The 23321-nt window shown below is 39.3% G+C and overlaps 1 protein-coding gene across 9 annotated transcripts in view; it reads right to left on the bottom strand.

Moving 5' to 3' along the window:
* The window catches only part of LOC128690860 (UNC93-like protein MFSD11), a 184683-nt gene continuing 161362 nt past the window's right edge, over positions 1 to 23321 (bottom strand). For all 9 annotated transcript variants that reach the window (XM_070088282.1, XM_070088274.1, XM_070088278.1 and 6 more), the window contains 5 exons: positions 20110 to 20286; positions 17358 to 17623; positions 9167 to 9289; positions 5310 to 5487; positions 1 to 367 (listed from right to left, as the gene is read on the bottom strand). In XM_070088282.1, the coding sequence (XP_069944383.1) occupies positions 64 to 367; positions 5310 to 5487; positions 9167 to 9289; positions 17358 to 17623; positions 20110 to 20286 (1048 nt within the window). In that variant the 3' untranslated portion in view covers positions 1 to 63. The remainder of the gene's footprint in view (positions 368 to 5309; positions 5488 to 9166; positions 9290 to 17357; positions 17624 to 20109; positions 20287 to 23321) is intronic.

The following is a 23321-nucleotide window of genomic DNA, read 5'->3' as shown; positions in this document are numbered from 1 at the left end:
TTAATGTGTACATTTTTATTATAAAAACTAGTTTACATATACAGGTTATTCAATAAGTGGCCTTCAGTCAAAAGCCGTTGTATCTGGTTTAGCCTTCAGGCGACGATGAGCCCTCCATTCAACACTACAGAATGTCAATGTACCTATGGTAGCAAAAACCACTAAGACTGCAAGATGCCAGTATAGTTCAAATACACTTGAGTAAAAGAAACAGGCAGCAGCTGAGAGGGATTGAGTGAACTTGAAAAGTGCAAAAGCAGGTCCAGAATTATCTTCATAAACAGTTCCAAGTATGGAGTAAATCTGAGTGTTGAAACAAGCATCTCCAAAGCCCAACAAGAAACTGCACATCATGGCAATCACTTCACTGAAATGAAATGATGAAAGTGAAATTAAAACTTATACAAATCATTAATTTATTTTAATACAAACAACTGTCTGTACTCACTCAGAGAATGATGTACAGCAATAAGAAGTAATGTGATTTCCTTATTAACACCATAAATGCACAGACATAACACATAAATGCACAGACATAAACACTATATGCACAACTTGTTTGGTGAAGCGAGGCTCACCAGTAGTGTATGTGGCATTTACGATCACACAGGTAAATGAGTAAAATCTGATAACCAGACATGCACACATGTAGAAACAAAAGGGAAAGAGAGGGAGAATGAAGAGAGGCAGAATAAAAAAAAAAGCAAGAGCAAGCAATGAGTACACATATGCAACTTTCTACATCATTTATGAAGTCAATTATGTTTACTGCCTACATGTGACTGTATTTATGCCCGAGTTACTTTTCACTGAATATTGTATAAGCTTTTGGATAATTCTTTGAAAATAGTGTCACTGGCTACAAACCTAAGAAATCATATATGTAGTTTGGAGTTGGAACCATGCCTATTAAATTATATATGAGTAAAGAACAAAAAGGCACAATACCATGCCAGAAACAATACGCAGATAACCAGCATATCGGAGAGAGAGGCTTATGACAACGTTTTGGTCCGACTTGGACCATTTACAAAGTCACATTAACACCAAAGAGTGAGGGAGCCAGTATATATAGGCAAGAGAGACAGGGATGGGTACTGGCTCCCTCACTCTTTTGTGTTAGTGTGACTAAGTGGTTCAAGTCAGACTGAAACATCATCATAAACTTCTCTCTCCTATGTGCAGGTTATTTGCATACATTATTTTATTTTTATTAACACACTGGCTGATTCCCACCAAGGCAGGGTGGCCCGAAAAAGAAAAAACTTTCACCATCATTCACTCCATCACTGTCTTGCCAGAAGGGTGCTATACACTACAGTTTTTAAACTGCAACATTAACACTCCTCCTTCAGAGTGCAGGCACTGTACTTCCCATCTCCAGGACTCAAGTCCGGCCTGCCGGTTTCCCTGAATCCCTTCATAAATGTTACTTTGCTCACACTCCAACAGCATGTCAAGTATTAAAAACCATTTGTCTCCATTCACTCCTATCAAACACGCTCACGCATGCCCGCTGGAAGTCCAAGCCCCTCGCACACAAAACCTCCTTTACCCCCTCCCTCCAACCTTTCTTAGGCCGACCCCTACCCCGCCTTCCTTCCACTACAGACTGATACACTCTTGAAGTCATTCTGTTTCGCTCCATTCTCTCTACATGTCCGAACCACCTCAATAACCCTTCCTCAGCCCTCTGGACAACAGTTTTGGTAATCCCGCACCTCCTCCTAACTTCCAAACTACGAATTCTCTGCATACATGAGTGTTTAATATTTGCTTAAGTACAGTGGGTGACAGAGAATGTTCTAAAAATTATTCATTAAGATTTTATGTTGGTAATGAATCTGTGAAGCATATGATAAATGATTCGAGAGCATAGACTGCAGCTATGGTATAAACAAAATTGTAATGATACCTGAGACCTGCCAATGTATGCTCATAGGATTTGTGACCAAGTGGAATAATTACAGCAAAAATTAACAGTCTAATTTTAACTAGTTGGCTTAATTTCAACTACCTCGTGTTATTAGAAACATGATAATTTACAGTGCACAGATCTCAGCAGAGAGAGTGTAAAAATTATAGGGGAATAAGTCTGTTGAGTTCTCCATGGGGAAGTAGAACAGAATTCTTCCTCCGTAAGCTATGTGTGTCGTAAAAGGCAACTAAAATGCCAGGAGCAAGGGGCTAGTAACTTCCTCTCCTGCATATATTACTAAATTTAAAAAGAGAAACTTTTGTTTTTCTTTCTGGACCACCCTGCCTTGGTGGGATACGGCTGATTTGTTGAAAGAAAAGAAAGAAAAGTCTGTTGAGTATACCTGGTAAAGTGATTGGTAGAGTTATTATTGAAAGAGTTAAGAGTAAGAGAGTAAGCAGGACAGCAGATGAACAAGGCTTTAGAAAGGGTAGGGGGTGTGTAGACCAAGTGTTTGCAGTGAAACATATAGGTGAACAGTATTTAGACAAGAGTAGAGAGGTTTTTGTGGCATTTATGGATTTGGAAAAGGCGTACGATAGGGTGGATAGCGGGGTAATGTGGGAGATGTTGCAACTGTATGGAATAGGAGGTAGGTTATTGAAAGCAGTGAAGAGTATTTACGAGGATAGTGAGGCTCAGGTTCAAGTATGCAGGTAAGAGGGAGATTATCTCCCATGGTTGTTCAATATATTTATAGATGGAGTTGTAAGAGAAGTGAATGCTCGGGTGTTGGCAAGAGGTGTAGGGTTAAAAGATGAAGAATCTAACACAAAGTGGGAGTTGTCACAGTTGCTCTTTGCTGATGACACTGTGCTTTTGGGAGATTCTGAAGAGAAGTTGCAGAGGTTGGTTGATGAGTTTGATAGGGTATGTAAAAGGAAATTAAAAGTGAATATAGGAAAGAGTAAAGAGATGAGGATAACAAAAAAAATTAGGTAATGGAAGACTGAATATTAGATTGGAGGGAGAGAGTATGGAGGAGGTGAATGTATTCAGATATTTGGGAGTGGATGTGTCAGCAGATGGGTCTATGAAAGATGAGGTAAATCAAAGAATTGTTGAGGGAAAAAAGGTGAGTGGTGCTCTGAGGAGTCTATGGAGACAAAGAACTTTCTCCATGAAAGCAAAGAGGGGAATGTATGAGAGTATATTTATACCAACGCTCTTGTATGGGTGTGAGGCATAGGTTGTGAATGTTGTTACAAGGAGAAGGCTGGAGGCAGTGGAGATGTCACGTCTGAGGGTAATGTGTGGTGTGAATATAATGCAGAGAATCTATAGTTTGGAGATTAGGAGGAGGTGTGGGATTACCAAAACTATTATCCAGGGGGCTGAGGAGGGGTTATTGAGATGGTTTGGACATGTAGAGAGGATGAAACTAAGTAGAATGACTTCAAGAGTGTATAAATCTGTAGTGGAGGGAAGGCAGGGTAGGGGTTGGCCTAGGGAAGGTTGGAGGGAGGAAGTAAAGGAGGTTTTGTGTGTGAGGGGCTTGGACTTCCAGCAAGTGTGCATGAGCATGATAGAGGGGAGCAAATGGATACAAATGATTTTTAGGACTTGACATGCTCTTGGAGTGTAAGCAAGGTAACATTAATGAAGGAATTCAGGGAAACTGGCAGGCCAGATTTGATTCCTGGAGATGGTAAGTACAGTGCTGGCACTCTGAAGGAGGGGTGTTAATGTTGCAGTTGTATAACTGTAGTGTAAGCATGCCTCTGGCAAGACAGTGATGGAGTAAATGATAATGAAAGTTTTTTCTTTTTCGGGCCACCCTGCCTTGGTGGGATCGACCGATGTGTTAAAAAAAAAAAAAAGATCTGAGCAGAAGAATATGATGTGATGGTTCTAACACATGGTGATAAATCTAAAAATAAGGATAGGTTGACTTTCAAATTGTGCACATCACCATCTTCATCTTATTCTGGGCCCAAAATCCTGTGGTACTATAATGTACCTAATGTACAGTATGAAAATGAAGCTGAATTTTAATTTTTAAGGAAAGTAAGTTGCACTACTGTACATATTACAGCACTCTGCAGTAACTATATCTGCCAGATTATCTGGCAGGATCTCCTTCAATATGTTTGTTCAAAAACATTCCTTCCAATGTGAATTAACCCTTAAACAGTCCAAACGTATATATATACATTCTCTCGCGTAGCGCCCCAAACGTATATATATCGTGTCATTACGATTTCGTGAGCCATGTTGACGGCTTTGAGGGGACTTGAACTAGAGTTCGTTACGGCCATGCTAGCGGGAGATTTGTCTGTAAAAGCTTGCATTTGTGGACACAGTGGTGCCTATACTAACCTTCCTATGGTGTAGAAATACACCTAGTTGGACGAATCTTATTGAAGCTAGCTGGCCCAGTGGCTAATGCGACAGTCTGGAGTTTTGAGACTCTGACCGCGGGTTCAAATCCCGCCCGTGGTATGGTTTGTTTGCAATCGTGTCATTACGATTTCGTGAGTCATATACGTTTCTTTTGTCATTCATTCAACATTGCCACAATAGGCCTGAGTCGCCTAGACATGAGAGAATGAGTGTGTGCACTCAGTGTGTGCCATATGAAAAAAATTGGGGATGCCTGGGTACCACATGCTCTTTTTTCCTATAAAAAAAAAAAAGATTTTTTTTCTCAAAATCTTCGAGGAGCTGCACAGGTGAATGTATATATGCATGCGTTTGGACCGTTTAAGGGTTAAAAGCCCTCTCCTGACTAAAAGTGAAACCTACTAGAAATACCTGTTTTTTTTTTTTAACACTGGCTGTCTCTTACTGTTGTAGGGTGACCAAACAAAGAAGAAAACACTTTCACTATCACTTATTCAACACTGTCTTTCCAGATGGGCGCTGACATTACAGTTCCAATGACCCTCCAAACCGCAACATCCCAACCCCCCTTCAGAGTGCAGGCACTGACTTCTCAAGTTTGGTTCCTATCCACCTCATAACTCTAAATGCTAGTTCTCTTGGAATCATGGCATGTGCTCACTGAACATTTCACCAAAAAAATAATAAACTTCCCAAATTTCTTTTGTTTCATAACACACTGCTTTACTCCATCAAATATTTCAGACTATTATAGTTGTAATCCATAATGATAACAAAGCTTTCGAATTACCTACTAACAACTGTCACAATGAAAATAGCCTAATGCACAGATACTATAAGCTGTAATAAATTTTGCATTGAGTATATTTCAAAACAACATTCATTTATTAAATTAAGATATATCTTATCACACAAGCTGTGAATTTCTTTATTTTATATTTTACACAATTTTTTTTATTAAACAGATAATAACAATGAAGAACTATACCTTGGCTGACCAAGTGGCAAAAATGAGGGGCTTTTTGTATTCGTCAAAGGAGATTCTGTTGGCAAATTCATGAATATGAGGAAGAAGCAGACCATATGTATCAGATATCCCAAAAGCACAATGGGATCTCGACCATATTTAACAGTTTTAGAACCAAAGATGCCAAATACTCCTCCTCCTGAAAAAATGAAAAGAATTTGGTATAAGAATTATGAAAATTTATGTTACAGAAAAATGATGAAAAAATTACAGAAAATGTGAATGTATTTAAATAAATATGGAGGCCTGGTCTAGAACCAGGCCACAGGGGCAGTGACCCCTGGAAGTGACTCCGGGTAATCTCTCGGGTATAATTTTTTTTTGTAACATTTGCATGTAATCTTGCTGAAACTTCTGTTATGTCATGTGTACTGTAATTAGAAAGGTCTGATTTTGTTTTTGTAACATACTGGCTGTCTCCCACTGAAGTAGGGTGATTCGTAAAAGGAAATACATTTGCTATCATTCATTCAATAGCTGTCTTGCTAGAAGTGTGCAGGCATCAAAAGTCAAATGACTCCAAACTGCAACATCCTCACATCTCATTCAGAGCATAGGCACTGTATTTCCCACCTCCAAGACTCATATCTGGTTAACTTTTTTTCCTGAATTTCTTCATGTATGCTGCCTTGCTCACACTCCAAGAGCATGTCAAGCCATAAAAATCACTTATCACCATTCGCTTCACTCTAACACATGCACACAAGTGCCTAGCACTCATAATCTCATTTATTCCCTCCCTCCAACCTTTCCTGGAATAAACCCCAGGTTTATGCACCTTTTGGGTAACCCTAATCTGCTCCATCCTCTCTAAATACCCAAACCACCTCAACAACCCTTCCTCAGACATATGAATTATACTTTTGGTAACCTCACTGTCTTCTCACTTTTATGCTTCAAATTCTTTGCATAATATTCACACAACACATTGCTCTCAAGCATGACATCTTCATTACTTCCACTTCCATCTTGCTACAGGCAGTGGAGATGTCACACAGTAGTGGAGTCAGGATTTCAGTTTGGGGGAAAGGAAAGGGAAAGGGGGTGCTTAACCCTTTAACTGTCCAAATGTAGATCTACGTTCTCTCACCCAACGCTCCAAATATTTTTGAAAAAAAAAAAAAAATTACAGAAATAAAGAGTGCATATTTCTATGTGACACAGAATAAAAAAAAGTTTTAGGGTCAGTACTTACCAAGATATGAGCCTGCGAAGTTGGCACTTGATGATCACCTGGCGGCAACATGTAGTGCTGCCACTTGCAGAAGTGTTGTGGATATACCTTTTTTTTCTCGTTTTTATATTATTTTGTAAAAGTTTTATGTTCTGATAATTACAGTTTATAGTAGTTTTTGTGATTTCATAGCCAATCTTTGTTCTGACACTAATATTAGGTACTGAAATTGTACTCAAATTGTCACAAACACAATGACAGATGAACATTTACACCTGCCTAGGTCATTTACTATTGTCTGTGAATATATACAAAGTATTTATAGGTCCCAGCAATGTTTTGGATACATGGGAGTGTATGTATAATAATAATAATAATAATAATAATAATAATAATAAAAGTTCCCTTCAAGCATGATGTAAGACAAGTGTCAGTCCACTGCTGACCGTGCAGTGTTGACATCTGATGAGCGTCCATGGCCCTGGAGTTATTTGTTTTCACTGTTACACATAAACATGTCTGTCTGTCTAGTTCTCTGTCTATGTCTGTCTATCTAGGTCTCTCTCTATCTTTCCATCTAGCTCTCCATCTGTCTGTCTTGCTCCGTTTATCTCTGTCTCTTCTTATCTGTCTCTGTCTGCTTGTCTCTCTGTCTCTGTGCTTGTCTCTCTGACTGTCTCAGAGAGAGCCACTCGTGAACCAACAGGTATTACACATGACTGCATCGTCATGTCTGGTTCCTGAGCAAGTGTAAACACGTATTACTTGCCAGTCATGCATATTGCGCATTATATTGAAAAGCACAGTATAGCACTTTGTCTGGATTTTTGGGGTTATCCTAGGTAATTTACACTATGTATAATTGTCTTTACGTGTACCTGTGAGACAGAGATAAACAGAGACAGACAGACAGAGACAGATATAGATACAGACAGACAGATGGGGACAGAGACAGCCAAAGTCAATCAGCCAGCCAGCCAGCCAAGCAGCCACCCAGCCAGCCAGCCTACCACACACGTATAACACATTGGAGGATTGTTTCTCGTTACTTAGAGAATAGGTTATAAGACATTCTGGCAGGATGACACTACTAGTGGTACCAAAATTAAAAGAGTGTTGCACAAATGTTGCACATAGGTTATTATTGAGGTTTTTTATACTTCCTCGACCACCTGTGGCCACATCCACCTCAGAGCCACTAAACTCGGGGTTAACATCACTTTCCTCTTAAAATGGGAGTATTAATATTACATGACATCAGTGAATCCCAGGTGTTTGCCATGCTGTTTGCTCTAGCTGGCACTCAATTGAACTGGTGCTCCCATAGGGTACTAAGTGGTCCCAGATTGTTTTAATACTGCGCACATCAAGTGTTAAGACCCATTCTATGCTGACCAGGCATCTCAGGCCAATCACGCCAAATTTGGAGGCTAGAAAAATAAAACGTAATCTACATTTGGAGCACTAGGGGTAAGAATGTAGAACTATGTTTGGACAGTTAACGGGTTAAGTTAGTATTTCAATCTTGGCTCAAAAATCATAAGCTACTCAAAAAATAAAAGAAATTGTTTTTAAAAACGGGATTTTTGCAGGTATGTGCATTTCTTAACCCCTTGATTGTCGCAACCCAAATCCTGAGGTGTCTCCTGGTGTCGCAAAATTTCAGAAAAAACAAAAATTTTCTTACGAAATGATAGAGAATCTTTTTCCGATTGTAATGACACCAAAAGAACGAAGTTTGATGGAAAACTGACGGAATTATGCTCTCGCGAAGTTAGCAACCTCGGCGATGTTTACGAATCGGTGATTTCGCCCAATTTGAGCTCTATTTTTGGCTAATTCCATTGTTCCAGTTGACCAAACTCAAAGCTATTTCTTTAGAACTCCATTTTTCTATCGATTGAGTACAAGAAACTGCCCATTTACTGATTTCAACTACCCAATAATGTGGTCAGAAATTTGCAATTTGCCAATTTCACGAAAATTAAAAAAAAAATGACAATTTCAAAATAGGATCCAGAATGAACAATGCAGACATTCCTGGCTCTAAAATAACATTTTCTTTATTCATCAGTCACATCTCCAGGCCCCTCTGATATTACTCTTGTTTTCTATTTTGAATTTTTATTCAAACTAAAAACAGAAGATTTACTGTTATGCAGGCTACTGCAATATTGTAATAATTGTATAAATAATGTCAATCCATTCATGACTGCATATTAGAATGGCTACTTGGACATTTATTGGAAAATGACATCATTTGTTTACTTTTGAACAGTGGCAAAAATCAAACATTTCCCATACTTTGAGCTCCATTTCAAGGTTCTTTTCATAGTAAAACCAATCAAAATCACTTCTATTTCTATAATATGTTTTCCATTCTATGAAATGAGACCAAGAAAACAAGAATACTATACGAAAATAGACCACAAAGTCGGCATTTTAATTAAAAAAAAAAAACGGTAGGAGTTTTTTTTTCTCATTATGCACTGCGTGCTGAAGGATCATTATCCAGTCATGAAAGCCCACTAATATTGCAATCATAAGGATAATACTGCATGGATTGAGAGAGAATGAGACTACAACCAAAGAAAATTTTTTTAGTGAAGAGACTGCCCTTTGAACAGTATTATATTTTGCTTACCTAATATCTCTCCAGCACCAATAAACATTCCTGAAAGTCCTACAAGGCGTTTTGGATCAGGAAATCTAAGGGTTGAACTCAAACAAGCACTATAAACTCCACTGAAGAATGACAGTTCAATTCCTGGAATTCAAAACACAAGATGAATTTATCTCCTTCAAACTCGTACTACATTACTAAGTGTATTAATCTTATTTTCCTATCAGTAAATCAATATAATGTTTGATTAAAAGAACTATATGCTAATTACTGTATTTTATGAATAAATATTGTTCATGCTCCAGGCGGATGTCCTGTATAGCATATCTGTATCACTGTAATAATAATAATATAATAATATAATATAATAATAATTTTTTTTTTTTTTTTTTTTTCAACAAGTCGGCCGTCTCCCACCGAGGCAGGGTGACCCAAAAAAGAAAGAAAATCCCCAAAAAGAAAATACTTTCATCATCATTCAACACTTTCACCACACTCGCACATTATCACTGTTTTTGCAGAGGTGCTCAGAATACAACAGTCTAGAAGCATAAACATATAAAGATACACAACATATCCCTCCAAACTGCCAATATCCCAAACCCCTCCTTTAAAGTGCAGGCATTGTACTTCCCATTTCCAGGACTCAAGTCCGACTATATGAAAATAACCGGTTTCCCTGAATCCCTTCACTAAATATTACCCTGCTCACACTCCAACAGATCGTCAGGTCCCAAGTACCATTCGTCTCCATTCACTCCTATCTAACACGCTCACGCACGCTTGCTGGAAGTCCAAGCCCCTTACCCACAAAACCTCCTTTACCCCCTCTCTCCAACCCTTTCGAGGACGACCCCTACCCCGCCTTCCTTCCCCTATAGATTTATATGCTTTCCATGTCATTCTACTGTGATCCATTCTCTCTAAATGACCAAACCACCTCAACAACCCCTCTTCTGCCCTCTGACTAATACTTTTATTAACTCCACACCTTCTCCTAATTTCCACACTCCGAATTTTCTGCATAATATTTACACCACACATTGCCCTTAAACAGGACATCTCCGCTGCCTCCAACCGTCTCCTCGCTGCTGCATTTACCACCCAAGCTTCACACCCATATAAGAGTGTTGGTACTACTATACTTTCATACATTCCCTTCTTTGCCTCCATAGATAACGTTTTTTGACTCCACATATACCTCAACGCACCACTCACCTTTTTTCCCTCATCAATTCTATGATTAACCTCATCCTTCATAAATCCATCCGCCGACACGTCAACTCCCAAGTATCTGAAAACATTCACTTCTTCCATACTCCTCCTCCCCAATTTGATATCCAATTTTTCTTTATCTAAATCATTTGACACCCTCATCACCTTACTCTTTTCTATGTTCACTTTCAACTTTCTACCTTTACACACATTCCCAAACTCATCCACTAACCTTTGCAATTTTTCTTTAGAATCTCCCATAAGCACAGTATCATCAGCAAAAAGTAACTGTGTCAATTCCCATTTTGAATTTGATTCCCCATAATTTAATCCCACCCCTCTCCCAAACACCCTAGCATTTACTTCCTTTACAACCCCATCTATAAATATATTAAACAACCATGGTGACATTACACATCCCTGTCTAAGACCTACTTTTACCGGGAAGTAGTCTCCCTCTCTTCTACACACCCTAACCTGAGCCTCACTATCCTCATAAAAACTCTTTACAGCATTTAATAACTTACCACCTATTCCATATACTTGCAACATCTGCCACATTGCTCCTCTATCCACTCTATCATATGCCTTTTCTAAATCCATAAATGCAATAAAAACTTCCCTATCTTTATCTAAATACTGTTCACATATATGCTTCAATGTAAACACCTGATCTACACATCCCCTACCCACTCTAAAACCTCCTTGCTCATCCGCAATCCTACATTCTGTCTTACCTCTAATTCTTTCAATTATAACCCTACCGTACACTTTTCCTGGTATACTCAGTAAGCTTATTCCTCTATAATTTTTACAGTCTCTTTTGTCCCCTTTCCCTTTATATAAAGGGACTATACATGCTCTCTGCCAATCCCTAGGTACCTTCCCCTCTTTCATACATTTATTAAACAAAAGTACCAACCACTCCAACACTATATCCCCCCCTGCTTTTAACATTTCTGTCATGATCCCATCAGTTCCAGCTGCTTTACCCCCTTTCATTTTACGTAATGCCTCACGTACCTCCCCCACACTTACATTCTGCTCTTCTTCACTCCTAAAAGATGGTATACCTCCCTGACCAGTGCATGAAATTACTGCCTCTGTTTCTTCCTTAACATTTAAAAGTTCCTCAAAATATTCTCGCCATCTACCCAATACCTCCATCTCCCCATCTACTAACTCCCCTACTCTGTTTTTAACTGACAAATCCATATTTTCCCTAGGCTTTCTTAACTTGTTTAACTCACTCCAAAATTTTTTCTTATTTTCATTAAAATTTCTTGACAGTGCCTCTCCCACTCTATCATCTGCTCTCCTTTTGCACTCTCTCACCACTCTCTTTACCTTTCTTTTACTCTCCATATACTCTGCTCTTCTTATAACACTTCTGCTTTGTAAAAACCTCTCATAAGCTACCTTTTTCTCTTTTATCACACCCTTTACTTCATCATTCCACCAATCACTCCTCTTTCCTCCTGCCCCCACCCTCCTATAACCACAAACTTCTGCCCCACATTCTAATACTGCATTTTTAAAACTATTCCAACCCTCTTCAACCCCCCCACTACTCATCTTTGCACTAGCCCACCTTTCTGCCAATAGTCGCTTATATCTCACCCGAACTTCCTCCTCCCTTAGTTTATACACTTTCACTTCCCTCTTACTTGTTGTTGCCACCTTCCTCTTTTCCCATCTACCTCTTATTCTAACTGTAGCTACAACTAAATAATGATCCGATATATCAGTTGCCCCTCTATAAACATGTACATCCTGGAGCCTACCCATCAACCTTTTATCCACCAATACATAATCTAATAAACTACTTTCATTACGTGCTACATCATACCTTGTATATTTATTTATCCTCTTTTTCATAAAATATGTATTACTTATTACCAAATTTCTTTCTACACATAGCTCAATTAAAGGCTCCCCATTTACATTTACCCCTGGCACCCCAAATTTACCTACTACTCCCTCCATAACATTTTTACCCACTTTAGCATTAAAATCCCCAACCACCATTACTCTCACACTTGATTCAAAACTCCCCACGCATTCACTCAACATTTCCCAAAATCTCTCTCTCTCCTCTACACTTCTCTCTTCTCCAGGTGCATACACGCTTATTATAACCCACTTTTCACATCCAATCTTTATTTTACTCCACATAATCCTTGAATTAATACATTTATAGTCCCTCTTTTCCTGCCATAGCTTATCCTTCAACATTATTGCTACTCCTTCTTTAGCTCTAACTCTATTTGAAACCCCTGACCTAATCCCATTTATTCCTCTCCACTGAAACTCTCCCACCCCCTTCAGCTTTGTTTCACTTAAAGCCAGGACATCCAGCTTCTTCTCATTCATAACATCCACAATCATCTCTTTCTTATCATCTGCACAACATCCACGCACATTCAGACTTCCCACTTTGACAATTTTCTTCTTCTTATTCTTTTTAGTAATCTTTACAGGAAAAGGGGTTACTAGCCCATTGTTCCCGGCATTTTAGTTGACTTTTACAACACGCATGGCTTACGGAGGAAAGATTCTTATTCCACTTCCCCATGGATATAAAAGGAAAATTAATAAGACCAAGAACTATTAAGATAAAATCAAAGAAAACTCAGATGAGTGTGTATAAATAAATGTGTACATGTATGTGTAGTGTGACCTAAGTGTAAGTAGAAGTAGCAAGACATGCCTGTAATCTTGCATATTTATGAGACAGACAAAAGACATCAGCAATCCTACCATCATGTAAAACAATCACAGGCTTCGTTTTACACTCACTTGGCAGGACGGTAGTACCTCCCTGGGTGGTTGCTGTCTACCAACCCACTACCTACAATAATAATAATATAATATAGTAGGTAATTTTGGGGTGCCAGGGGTAAATGTAAATAGGGAGCCTTTAATTGAGCTATGTGTAGAAAGAAATTTGGTAATAAGTAATACATATTTTATGAAAAAGAGCATAAATAAATATACAAGGTATGATGTAGCACGTAATGAAAGTAGTTTGTTAGATTATGTATTGGTGGATAAAAGGTTGATGGGTAGGCTCCAGGATGTACATGTTTATAGAGGGGCAACTGATATATCGGATCATTATTTAGTTGTAGCTACAGTTAGAGTAAGAGGTAGATGGGAAAAGAGGAAGGTGGCAACAACAAGTAAGAGGGAGGTGAAAGTGTATAAACCAAGGGAGGAGGAAGTTCGGGCGAGATATAAGCGACTATTGGCAGAAAGGTGGGCTAGTGCAAAGATGAGTAGTGGGGGGGTTGAAGAGGGTTGGAATAGTTTTAAAAATGCAGTATTAGAATGTGGGGCAGAAGTTTGTGGTTATAGGAGGGTGGGGGCAGGAGGAAAGAGGAGTGATTGGTGGAATGATGAAGTAAAGGGTGTGATAAAAGAGAAAAAGGTAGCTTACGAGAGGTTTTTACAAAGCAGAAGTGTTATAAGAAGAGCAGAGTATATGGAGAGTAAAAGAAAGGTGAAGAGAGTGGTGAGAGAGTGCAAAAGGAGAGCAGATGAAAGAGTGGGGAGGCACTGTCAAGAAATTTTTATGAAAATAGGAAAAAATTTTGGAGTGAGTTAAACAAGTTAAGAAAGCCTAGGGAAAGTATGGATTTGTCAGTTAAAAACAGAGTAGGGGAGTTAGTAGATGGGGAGAGGGAGGTATTAGGTAGATGGCGAGAATATTTTGAGGAACTTTTAAATGTTAAGGAAGAAAGGGAGGCGGTAATTTCATGCACTGGCCAGGGAGGTATACCATCTTTTAGGAGTGAAGAAGAGCAGAATGTAAGTGTGGTGGAGGTACGTGAGGCATTACGTAGAATGAAAGGGGGTAAAGCAGCTGGAACTGATGGGATCATGACAGAAATGTTAAAAGCAGGGGGGGATATAGTGTTGGAGTGGTTGGTACTTTTGTTTAATAAATGTATGAAAGAGGGGAAGGTACCTAGGGATTGGCGGAGAGCATGTATAGTCCCTTTATATAAAGGGAAAGGGGACAAAAGAGATAGTAAAAATTATAGAGGAATAAGTTTACTGAGTATACCAGGAAAAGTATACGGTAGGGTTATAATTGAAAGAATTAGAGGTAAGACAGAATGTAGAATTGCGGATGAGCAAGGAGGCTTCAGAGTGGGTAGGGGATGTGTAGATCAAGTGTTTACATTGAAACATATATGTGAACAGTATTTAGATAAAGGTAGGGAAGTTTTTATTGCATTTATGGATTTAGAAAAGGCATATGATAGAGTGGATAGAGGAGCAATGTGGCAGATGTTGCAAGTATATGGAATAGGTGGTAAGTTACTAAATGCTGTAAAGAGCTTTTATGAGGATAGTGAGGCTCAGGTTAGGGTGTGTAGAAGAGAGGGAGAATACTTCCCGGTAAAAGTAGGTCTTAGACAGGGATGTGTAATGTCACCATGGTTGTTTAATATATTTATAGATGGGGTTGTAAAAGAAGTAAATGCTAGGGTGTTCGGGAGAGGGGTGGGATTAAATTATGGGGAATCAAATTCAAAATGGGAATTGACACAGTTACTTTTTGCTGATGATACTGTGCTTATGGGAGATTCTAAAGAAAAATTACAAAGGTTAGTGGATGAGTTTGAGAATGTGTGTAAAGGTAGAAAGTTGAAAGTGAACATAGAAAAGAGTAAGGTGATGAGGGTATCAAATGATTTAGATAAAGAAAAATTGGATATCAAATTGGGGAGGAGGAGTATGGAAGAAGTGAATGTTTTCAGATACTTGGGAGTTGACGTGTCGGCGGATGGATTTATGAAGGATGAGGTTAATCATAGAATTGATGAGGGAAAAAAGGTGAGTGGTGCGTTGAGGTATATGTGGAGTCAAAAAACGTTATCTATGGAGGCAAAGAAGGGAATGTATGAAAGTATAGTAGTACCAACACTCTTATATGGATGTGAAGCTTGGGTGGTAAATGCAGCAGCGAGGAGACGGTTGGAGGCAGTGGAGATGTCCTGTCTAAGGGCAATGTGTGGTGTAAATATTATGCAGAAAATTCGGAGTGTGGAAATTAGGAGAAGGTGTGGAGTTAATAAAAGCATTAGTCAGAGGGCAGAAGAGGGGTTGTTGAGGTGGTTTGGTCATTTAGAGAGAATGGATCAAAGTAGAATGACATGGAAAGCATATAAATCTATAGGGGAAGGAAAGAGGGGTAGGGGTCGTCCTCGAAAGGGTTGGAAAGAGGGGGTAAAGGAGGTTTTGTGGGTGAGGGGCTTGGACTTCCAGCAAGCGTGCGTGAGCGTGTTAGATAGGAGTGAATGGAGACGAATGATACTTGGGACCTGACGATCTGTTGGAGTGTGAGCAGGGTAATATTTAGTGAAGGGATTCAGGGAAACCGGTTATTTTCATATAGTCGGACTTGAGTCCTGGAAATGGGAAGTACAATGCCTGCACTTTAAAGGAGGGGTTTGGGATATTGGCAGTTTGGAGGGATATGTTGTGTATCTCTATACATATATGCTTCTAAACTGTTGTATTCTGAGCACCTCTGCAAAAGCAGTGATAATGTGTGAGTGTGGTGAAAGTGTTGAATGATGATGAAAGTATTTTCTTTTTGGGGATTTTCTTTCTTTTTTTTTGGGTCACCCTGCCTCGGTGGGAGACGGCCGACTTGTTGAAAAAAAAAAAAAAAAAAAAAAATCTTTATTTACTACAAGTACATGTATACAGGTATACAGACCTAGCTGACATCAATGACATACTACTATATAGAAAGCTGCTTGTTATGCAGAGCATTTCATTCAAATTAGGTCAGTTTTGTCTGAGGATGCAACCTACACCAGTTGAATAACACCCAGGTACCATTTTACTGATGGGTGAACACAGACAACAGGTGCAAAGAAACACATCCAATGTTTCCACCCTTTTGCTGGGAATCGAACCTAGACCCTCACCGTGTGAAGAGAGAGCTTTTGCCACCAGGCCATGGGGTCTGGATTTTTGAAGGGAGCAAATTTTAGATGCAACAGAAATCAGCAAATAAAGTTTAGTTGCGTAAATCATTATTTCTACTATAGAAAAAATATTACATATCAAAAACTGGTTACTTAACATAAAAAATTATCTGGTACACAAAATATTTCATCTCTTCAACTTTATAAATCTATGTATTGTACTGCACTGTACTCAATGCTGACACCAAGGGGGTCCTTGGGGCCTCAGCTCCACAAATAAAAATAGTAATAATAATAATGCTGCTTCATAACACGTTTCCTAGCTCCCTTTCCGTAGCTCAATCATTAGCGCACTCAGCTCACGCACTCTGGTTCAGGGGTCAATCCCCTGTATGGCTGGAAACATTAGGCCGTGCTTCCTTGAGATACCTGCTGTCCATTGTTCACCCATCAGTAAAATGGGTACCTGGGTGTTAGTGGACTGGTGTGGGTTGCATCCTGAGACAAAATTGACTTAATTTGCTCAAAATGCTCTGCATAACAAGGAGCTCTCTATGTGTGTAGTAGTATGTCACTGATGTCAGATAGGCCTGTATAACTTGTACATGTACTTGTAGAAATAAAGATTATTATTATTATTACTACAGATAGCCACACCTTAGCCCCTCAGTGCAGAAATTATGGTGCTCCCCTGACTCTGCAGAAATATAACAACAGTTTTTGGCAAATAATGCAAGTCAGGAAAAAACAATTTAATCTTCTGATACGTAATGTATTTCTTAATGATGTAATGTAAACTTATTCAATTAAAGTTATATATTTAATTCTGCACTTGCAAGACTGTCAAATGATATATGTACCTGAAAAAATAGTTACATTCATGAACCAAAATCAACAGATATTAACATTTAAGATTTTTTTAAATATAGCACATTGTTATTTTACAAATAAATTACGGGTAATGTGATCATACCGTACTAATTTATCCTGTACTCTGTATGAGTTATTGTGTAATTTTTAATAATTAACATGAAGATAAAATTATTAACCTGTATAGAAAAATGTTGCAGATAAAAGAATCATGTCCTTTGTTCTGAAGAGATTGAAAGACTTTTTCAAAGCCTCAAAGGGACTGCCTAGACTTTCATCAGCACGACCACTGCCATCTGCGCCAGGTTTTGGTAACAAACACATAATGCCAATACCGATGATACCAACAACTGTCAGAGCCGAAAACACAATAGTCCGTGTATGATGGTCAATAACATCTTTGCCCATGAATTGGTAGAATACAAAGAGGTTGCCAAATAACATGCTGGAAAATAGAGAAATTATTTTTACTCTTTAATATTCAGATACAGTATTACCAGAATCTACAAAACAATCTGTCTGTCTGTTTGCCTGAAAGTTTGCTTGCTCTTCCTTGCCCTACCTGCCCTTCCTTGGCTTACCTGCCCTATCTTGCCATGTTTGCTGTGGTCTGCCTGCTTGCTTGTATTAAATGGAAGGATGGTGGAGGGTGTTGGGAGTAGGAGGTAGGAGTTGGTAGTTTGGAGTGAGGGAAGGAGACCATATGTGTGGCCAGGGAGACAGCAGCAAGAGTATTATTATTAAGTCTACAATTCTTTACCAATTTGCCTGCCTGCATGTCTGTCTGTCTGCCTGTGTCTGTCTTTGTCTGTCTGTCCATCTGTCTGCCTGCCTGCCTGCCTGCCTGCCTGCCTGCCTGCCTGCTTGCCTGCCTGCTTACCTGCAAGCCTGCCTGCCTGCCTGCTTACCTGCAAGCCTGCCTGCCTGCATGTCTGGGTGGCAATGCCTCTGAATATTTCAAGTTGCAGCCTATGTTTGTTTATCACTTAGACAACCCCAGAGTGTTTAAACAACAAAAAGAGTAAGGGAAGGTTGGGTGTGTTCTGGCATCTTGGAATGAATTTCTATAAAACCATGGAGTTTGAGATACGATACGTCTTCTGGAATGGATTAATATCCAAACTCGAAGGGTTGCTGTGTTACAATAACCACACAACTCTAGTAATGTTTGAGTTTTCTTATGATTTTATGGGATCTTTTCTTAAGGTGCTCTTCCAGTTTCTCCCTCTAGGATGCTTGCCACCTGCTCATCACTAATTCTTTGTAGTGCAGATGTACTCTATATTCATTTTATAATTCCATCATTTATCACCATATCCTAACAATTCAGGCATGTGGAGATCTCCCTTAGTGCACTGTACAATAGTTCTACAAACTGTAAACTGGGTACAATGTGTGATTTTCTTTGCTGTCCCATAAACAAATTTTTTTATTGTTTATTCCTTCCCATTTACTAATATAAATGCATACATTTTTTAATTGTAATTTTCTAGTCTGAATTTAAGAGTTATTCTTTGTCCATTCTTTTATGAAAAAAAAGAAGGGAGGAAGAGAAAGCTAAACATGGAGATGTACTAACTTTTTAAAAAATGGAAAAAAGGAAAATATGGAATGATATTACAAAGGAATGGAAGGATATTACATAGGAATACAGATAAAGTCATAACACAAATAAGTCTAGGGAAAACAAGAAAATTGGCACTGTTATACGATTGAGTATGGTTCTAGAAGCCCAATAAATATTTTTCAGGCAGTACAGTCCACAGGATCATTGCACAATTTGTTATTTTCATTTCATGGGCAGAGTAATGGACATAAGACCTATCTGATGTATTGTGTCAAAGAGAGCCCATATGTTATCAGATTTCTTGTATAAAATGTGATTTGGGCAATAGTAGGGACCTTCATAAAATCTTATGTACAGTACAAGTCCAGGTTTGGAAGAAATGCACACCTTGCACAATTTATAAATAAAATGTCACACAGACAGCATTAATGGTATCATACCTGTTACCAGTTTCAAGGGTTCTTCTACCTCTGCTGCTTGGCCTGAGGCCAGCTGTCCTTGTTGATTGCCTGGTCCATCAAGCTCTTTGTGTTATCAGCCCTTAAATATCTTCAATGTATATTTTATCAGATATCTTTCTTTTCTCTGTTGCAGAAAGAATAATCCAAATTTTTTGAGGCGTTCCTAACAGTTAAGATGTCTTATTGATTCTATATACAATAAAGAACCTCTGTATTTTTTCCAGCTCTGCTATCTCTCCTGCCTTGTAAAGCACTGTGAGCACAGAACAACATTCAAGTTGTGAGAGCACATGTGATTTAAAAAGAACCATCAGTGGTATTGCTTTTTCTATTTTGAAAGTTCTCATTATCCACCCAGTCATTTTCTTGCCCTTTGCTGAATTTGCATTATTGTGTTTTACAAATGACAAGATTCTTTGACATAATTATTCCGAAGTCTTTTACCTGTTCCTTATTCTCTATTACATGGTCTTCCTGCATTCTGATTAACTGGCTCATTAGAACCTAAAATAATTAGGCATCATTTATTCAAACACTGTCTTGTCAGAAAACATTATAGTTCAGGTGGCCCTCCAAACTACATCCTCACTCCTTGTTTAGAGTGTAGGCACTGTGCTTCTTACCTCCAGGACCAATTCCAAGCTAACTGGTTTCCCTGAATAGCTTCACAGATATATAAATGGAAATTTGTAGTACTGTACTGTAATGCAAATGATTTAGATCAAGATGTACATGCTAGAGAGAGACAGAGAAAAAAAATATTGGCTTATTTTAATTAGGTTCTTTTTTTAAAGTGCTGAACTATGACTGAAACTGAGCTTAAATCTACATTTAGGTATAATGTACTGTATACAAAAACTATTGCTAATAAATATTCTAAAAAATCAGTCAACAACAGCACACCTGCTTTGAAGCATAGCCCAGAAGATTCCAGAGTTGCGAGACATTGTCTTCTGAGTGGACATGAGAGTGAGATAATTTCCCTGACCAGTCCAGATCAATGCAGCTCCAGCACCCACCAAAACAGATGTTAAATAGAGAATAACTGTTTGAGGCCACAAGAATCCAGCGATGAATATTCTGTGAACGATATAAATGCTTAAATAATGAAGCTTTAAAAATATAATAAAAATAATAATATTATTATTATAATCAAGGGGGAAGCGCTAAACCCGGAGGATTATACAGCGCCTGGAAAATGTTAAAGTTAATAATAATCTGACACAATAATACCGAGATATTACATCAGTATCTTTAATGGTCGACAGAACCAAGTTCAATACATGGCCGTTAATATGGGTGGATGACAGCACATTCTCAAAATTATTCAAATCTATTAGCTCCAAGAACTCATACAGAAAGGGTTTTTCTTGAGGACAATCTATCCCATAATCAGTCCATACACACAAGAGGATGACCACTCTTTATTGCAAACACTATATATACTGTATGCACATGTATGTAGACAGACAAAAGTCACTAGACATTCAACTTCACTTTTGTTACTATGCTGTTATATTAGGTGTACATGTATTTGGTCTCTCTGTCTGTAACATCACAACCCACTTAACCCTTCCACTGTCTTTTACATAGATCTCCGTTAATGACACCAGTGTTGCTCACGTAGAACTACATTTTAAGCACAGCGCCCTCAAATATGCTGTGAGTGGTAAATTTTGGTATAAACATGAGGGAATGGGTCTGTGAGGTGTATGTGCACAAAAAAAAAAAAAAAATCCTGCCCCATGTGGTGTACGGTTTAAAATAGCACTTTGAGGTGTTTTCTAGCATGTTTTATGGTTTTATTGGCTGTTTCTTGGTATCAATTGATAGAATGAAAGACACACCATTGAATTAGAGACAATTTTGGTCAGTTTCAGAACCTGAAACAGCTTGAAATATGGTTCAAAGTAGCAGAAATATTTTATTTTTTGACAATCTTCCTGAGGAAGGGTAAGGCCCCCCTAAACCCCAATCACGTTTTTGAAGTTTATACTAGGTCTGCTTCAATTATTGAGATGTTAAATTAAACCCTGACTAATCAATCCTGATTATATTTTATCAGCTGAGAAATAGGGTAAAACCAATTTTTTGCATCTACCTGCCTACCTGGAGTTTACCTGGAGGGTGTTCTGAAGGTCAACACCCCTGTGGCCCAGTCCTTGACCAGGCCTCCCAGTGGATCAGGGCCTGATCAACCAGGCTGTTACTGCTGACTGCACGTAGTCCAACGGTGCCCAGTGGCCTGGTGGCAAAAGCTCTCGCTTCACATGGTGAGGGTCCAGGTTCGATTCCCAGTGAAGGGGTGGAAATATTGGATGTGTTTCCTTACACTGGTTGTCTATATTCACCCATCAGTAAAATGGGTACTTGGGTGTTAGTCGACTGGTGTGCATCACATCCTGGGACACAACTGACCTAATTTTCCCAAAATGCTCTGCATAACAAACGGCTTTCTATATACAGTGGTACCTTGACTTACGAGTGCCCCAACTTACGAGTTTTCTAAGTTACGAGCCATCACTCGGTCGATTTTTTGCTTTGACTTGCAAGCCAAAATCCGAGTTACGAGTGAGCTTCAGATTTGCCGCCATCAATTGGCAGTGTATCTGAAGTCAAATAAAACTCTGTATCCAGAGGAATGTCACGTACTTTGCCCCATCCCACATGCTCTTCCAAGACATAACTGGAAGGATAATACTCCCACAGAAATCCCAGATTGTAGTGAGGCACCTTGTCCCTTGTTTGGTTCTTGCATAAATCCGGGGAAGAGGTAACCTCCATTTCAACAGAGTTTTTCCAGAAACATTAATTAAAGTGGGTGGAGTAGTCATGGTGGTCAGTGGAGTAGTGATGGTGGTGGGTGGAGTAGTGATGGTGGTGGGTGGAGTAGTGATAGTGGGGGTGGAGTAGTGATGGTGGTGGGTGGGGTAATAATAATGGGTGCAGTAATGATGGTGGTGGGTGGAGAACTGATAGTGGAGGGTGGAGTAGTGATGGTGGTGGGTGGAGTAGTGATGGTGGTGGGTGGAGTAGTGATGGTGGTGGATGGAGTAGTGATAATGATGGGTGGAGTAGTGAGAGTGGTGGGTGTAGTAGAGATGGAGGTGGGTGGAGTAATGAAGGTGGTAGGTGGAGTAGAGATGGTGGTGGGTGGAGTTTACCTGGAGTTTACCTGGAGAGAGTTCCGGGGGTCAACACCCCCGCGGCCCGGTCTGTGACCAGGCCTCCTGGTGGATCAGAGCCTGATCAACCAGGCTGTTACTGCTGGTTGCACGCGGAGTAGTGAGGATGGTGGGTGGAGTAGTGAGGGTGGTGGGTATAGTAGAGATGGTGGTGGGTGGAGTAGTGAAGGTGGTGGGTGGAGTAGAGATGGTGGTGTATGGAGTAGTGATAATGATGGGTGGAGTAATGAAGAAGGTGGGTGGAGTAGTGAGGGTGGTGGGTGGAGTAGTGAGGGTGGTGGGTATAGTAGAGATGGTGGTGGGTGGAGTAGTGAAGGTGGTGGGTGGAGTAGAGATGGTGGTGGGTGGAGTAGTGAGGGTGGTGGATGGAGTAGTGATAATAGTGGATGGAGTAGATATGGTGGTAGGTGGAGCATACAATATTTCTTATTTATAAATACAATTTTCTTGTTAAAAAAATCCGTAACAAAAAATGGTGGGTTTTTTGGGGCTGGAATGGATTAATGGCATTTCAATTAATTTCAATGAGGAAAATTGATTTGATATACGAGCAAATTGAGTTACGAGCCAGGGGTCTCTTGGTAAATCCCCTTATGCCTGATGGGGGGGGGGGCCCTGTTGAACAGTCTTGTGCAGAGTTAGGTATTAAGGGGGGAAAAGTGTAATACAGGAGAGGCCTGAGGACATGATTACTGAACAGAGGATAGGTTGCTTTAGTTGCTGAAACTCGTATTGTTAATTCTGGATTCTGTTTTTAAATTGGAATTTGTTGAATTTTGTGTAAAACTGTCCAAATTATTGGGTTCTGCGCACTTTAAAGAGTAATTCTGATAATTGAATGGGTTGTTCATTGTATGCAATCGATAGAATGGAAGGAATACCCACGAAACAGCTAGGAATTGGATTGAATTGAACAATAGAATTGTGATG

The sequence above is a fragment of the Cherax quadricarinatus genome, chromosome 24, assembly GCF_038502225.1.
Source record: "Cherax quadricarinatus isolate ZL_2023a chromosome 24, ASM3850222v1, whole genome shotgun sequence".
In the NCBI taxonomy this organism is placed as follows: Eukaryota; Metazoa; Arthropoda; class Malacostraca; order Decapoda; family Parastacidae; genus Cherax; species Cherax quadricarinatus.
This window is presented reverse-complemented; position numbering and strand designations above follow the sequence as displayed.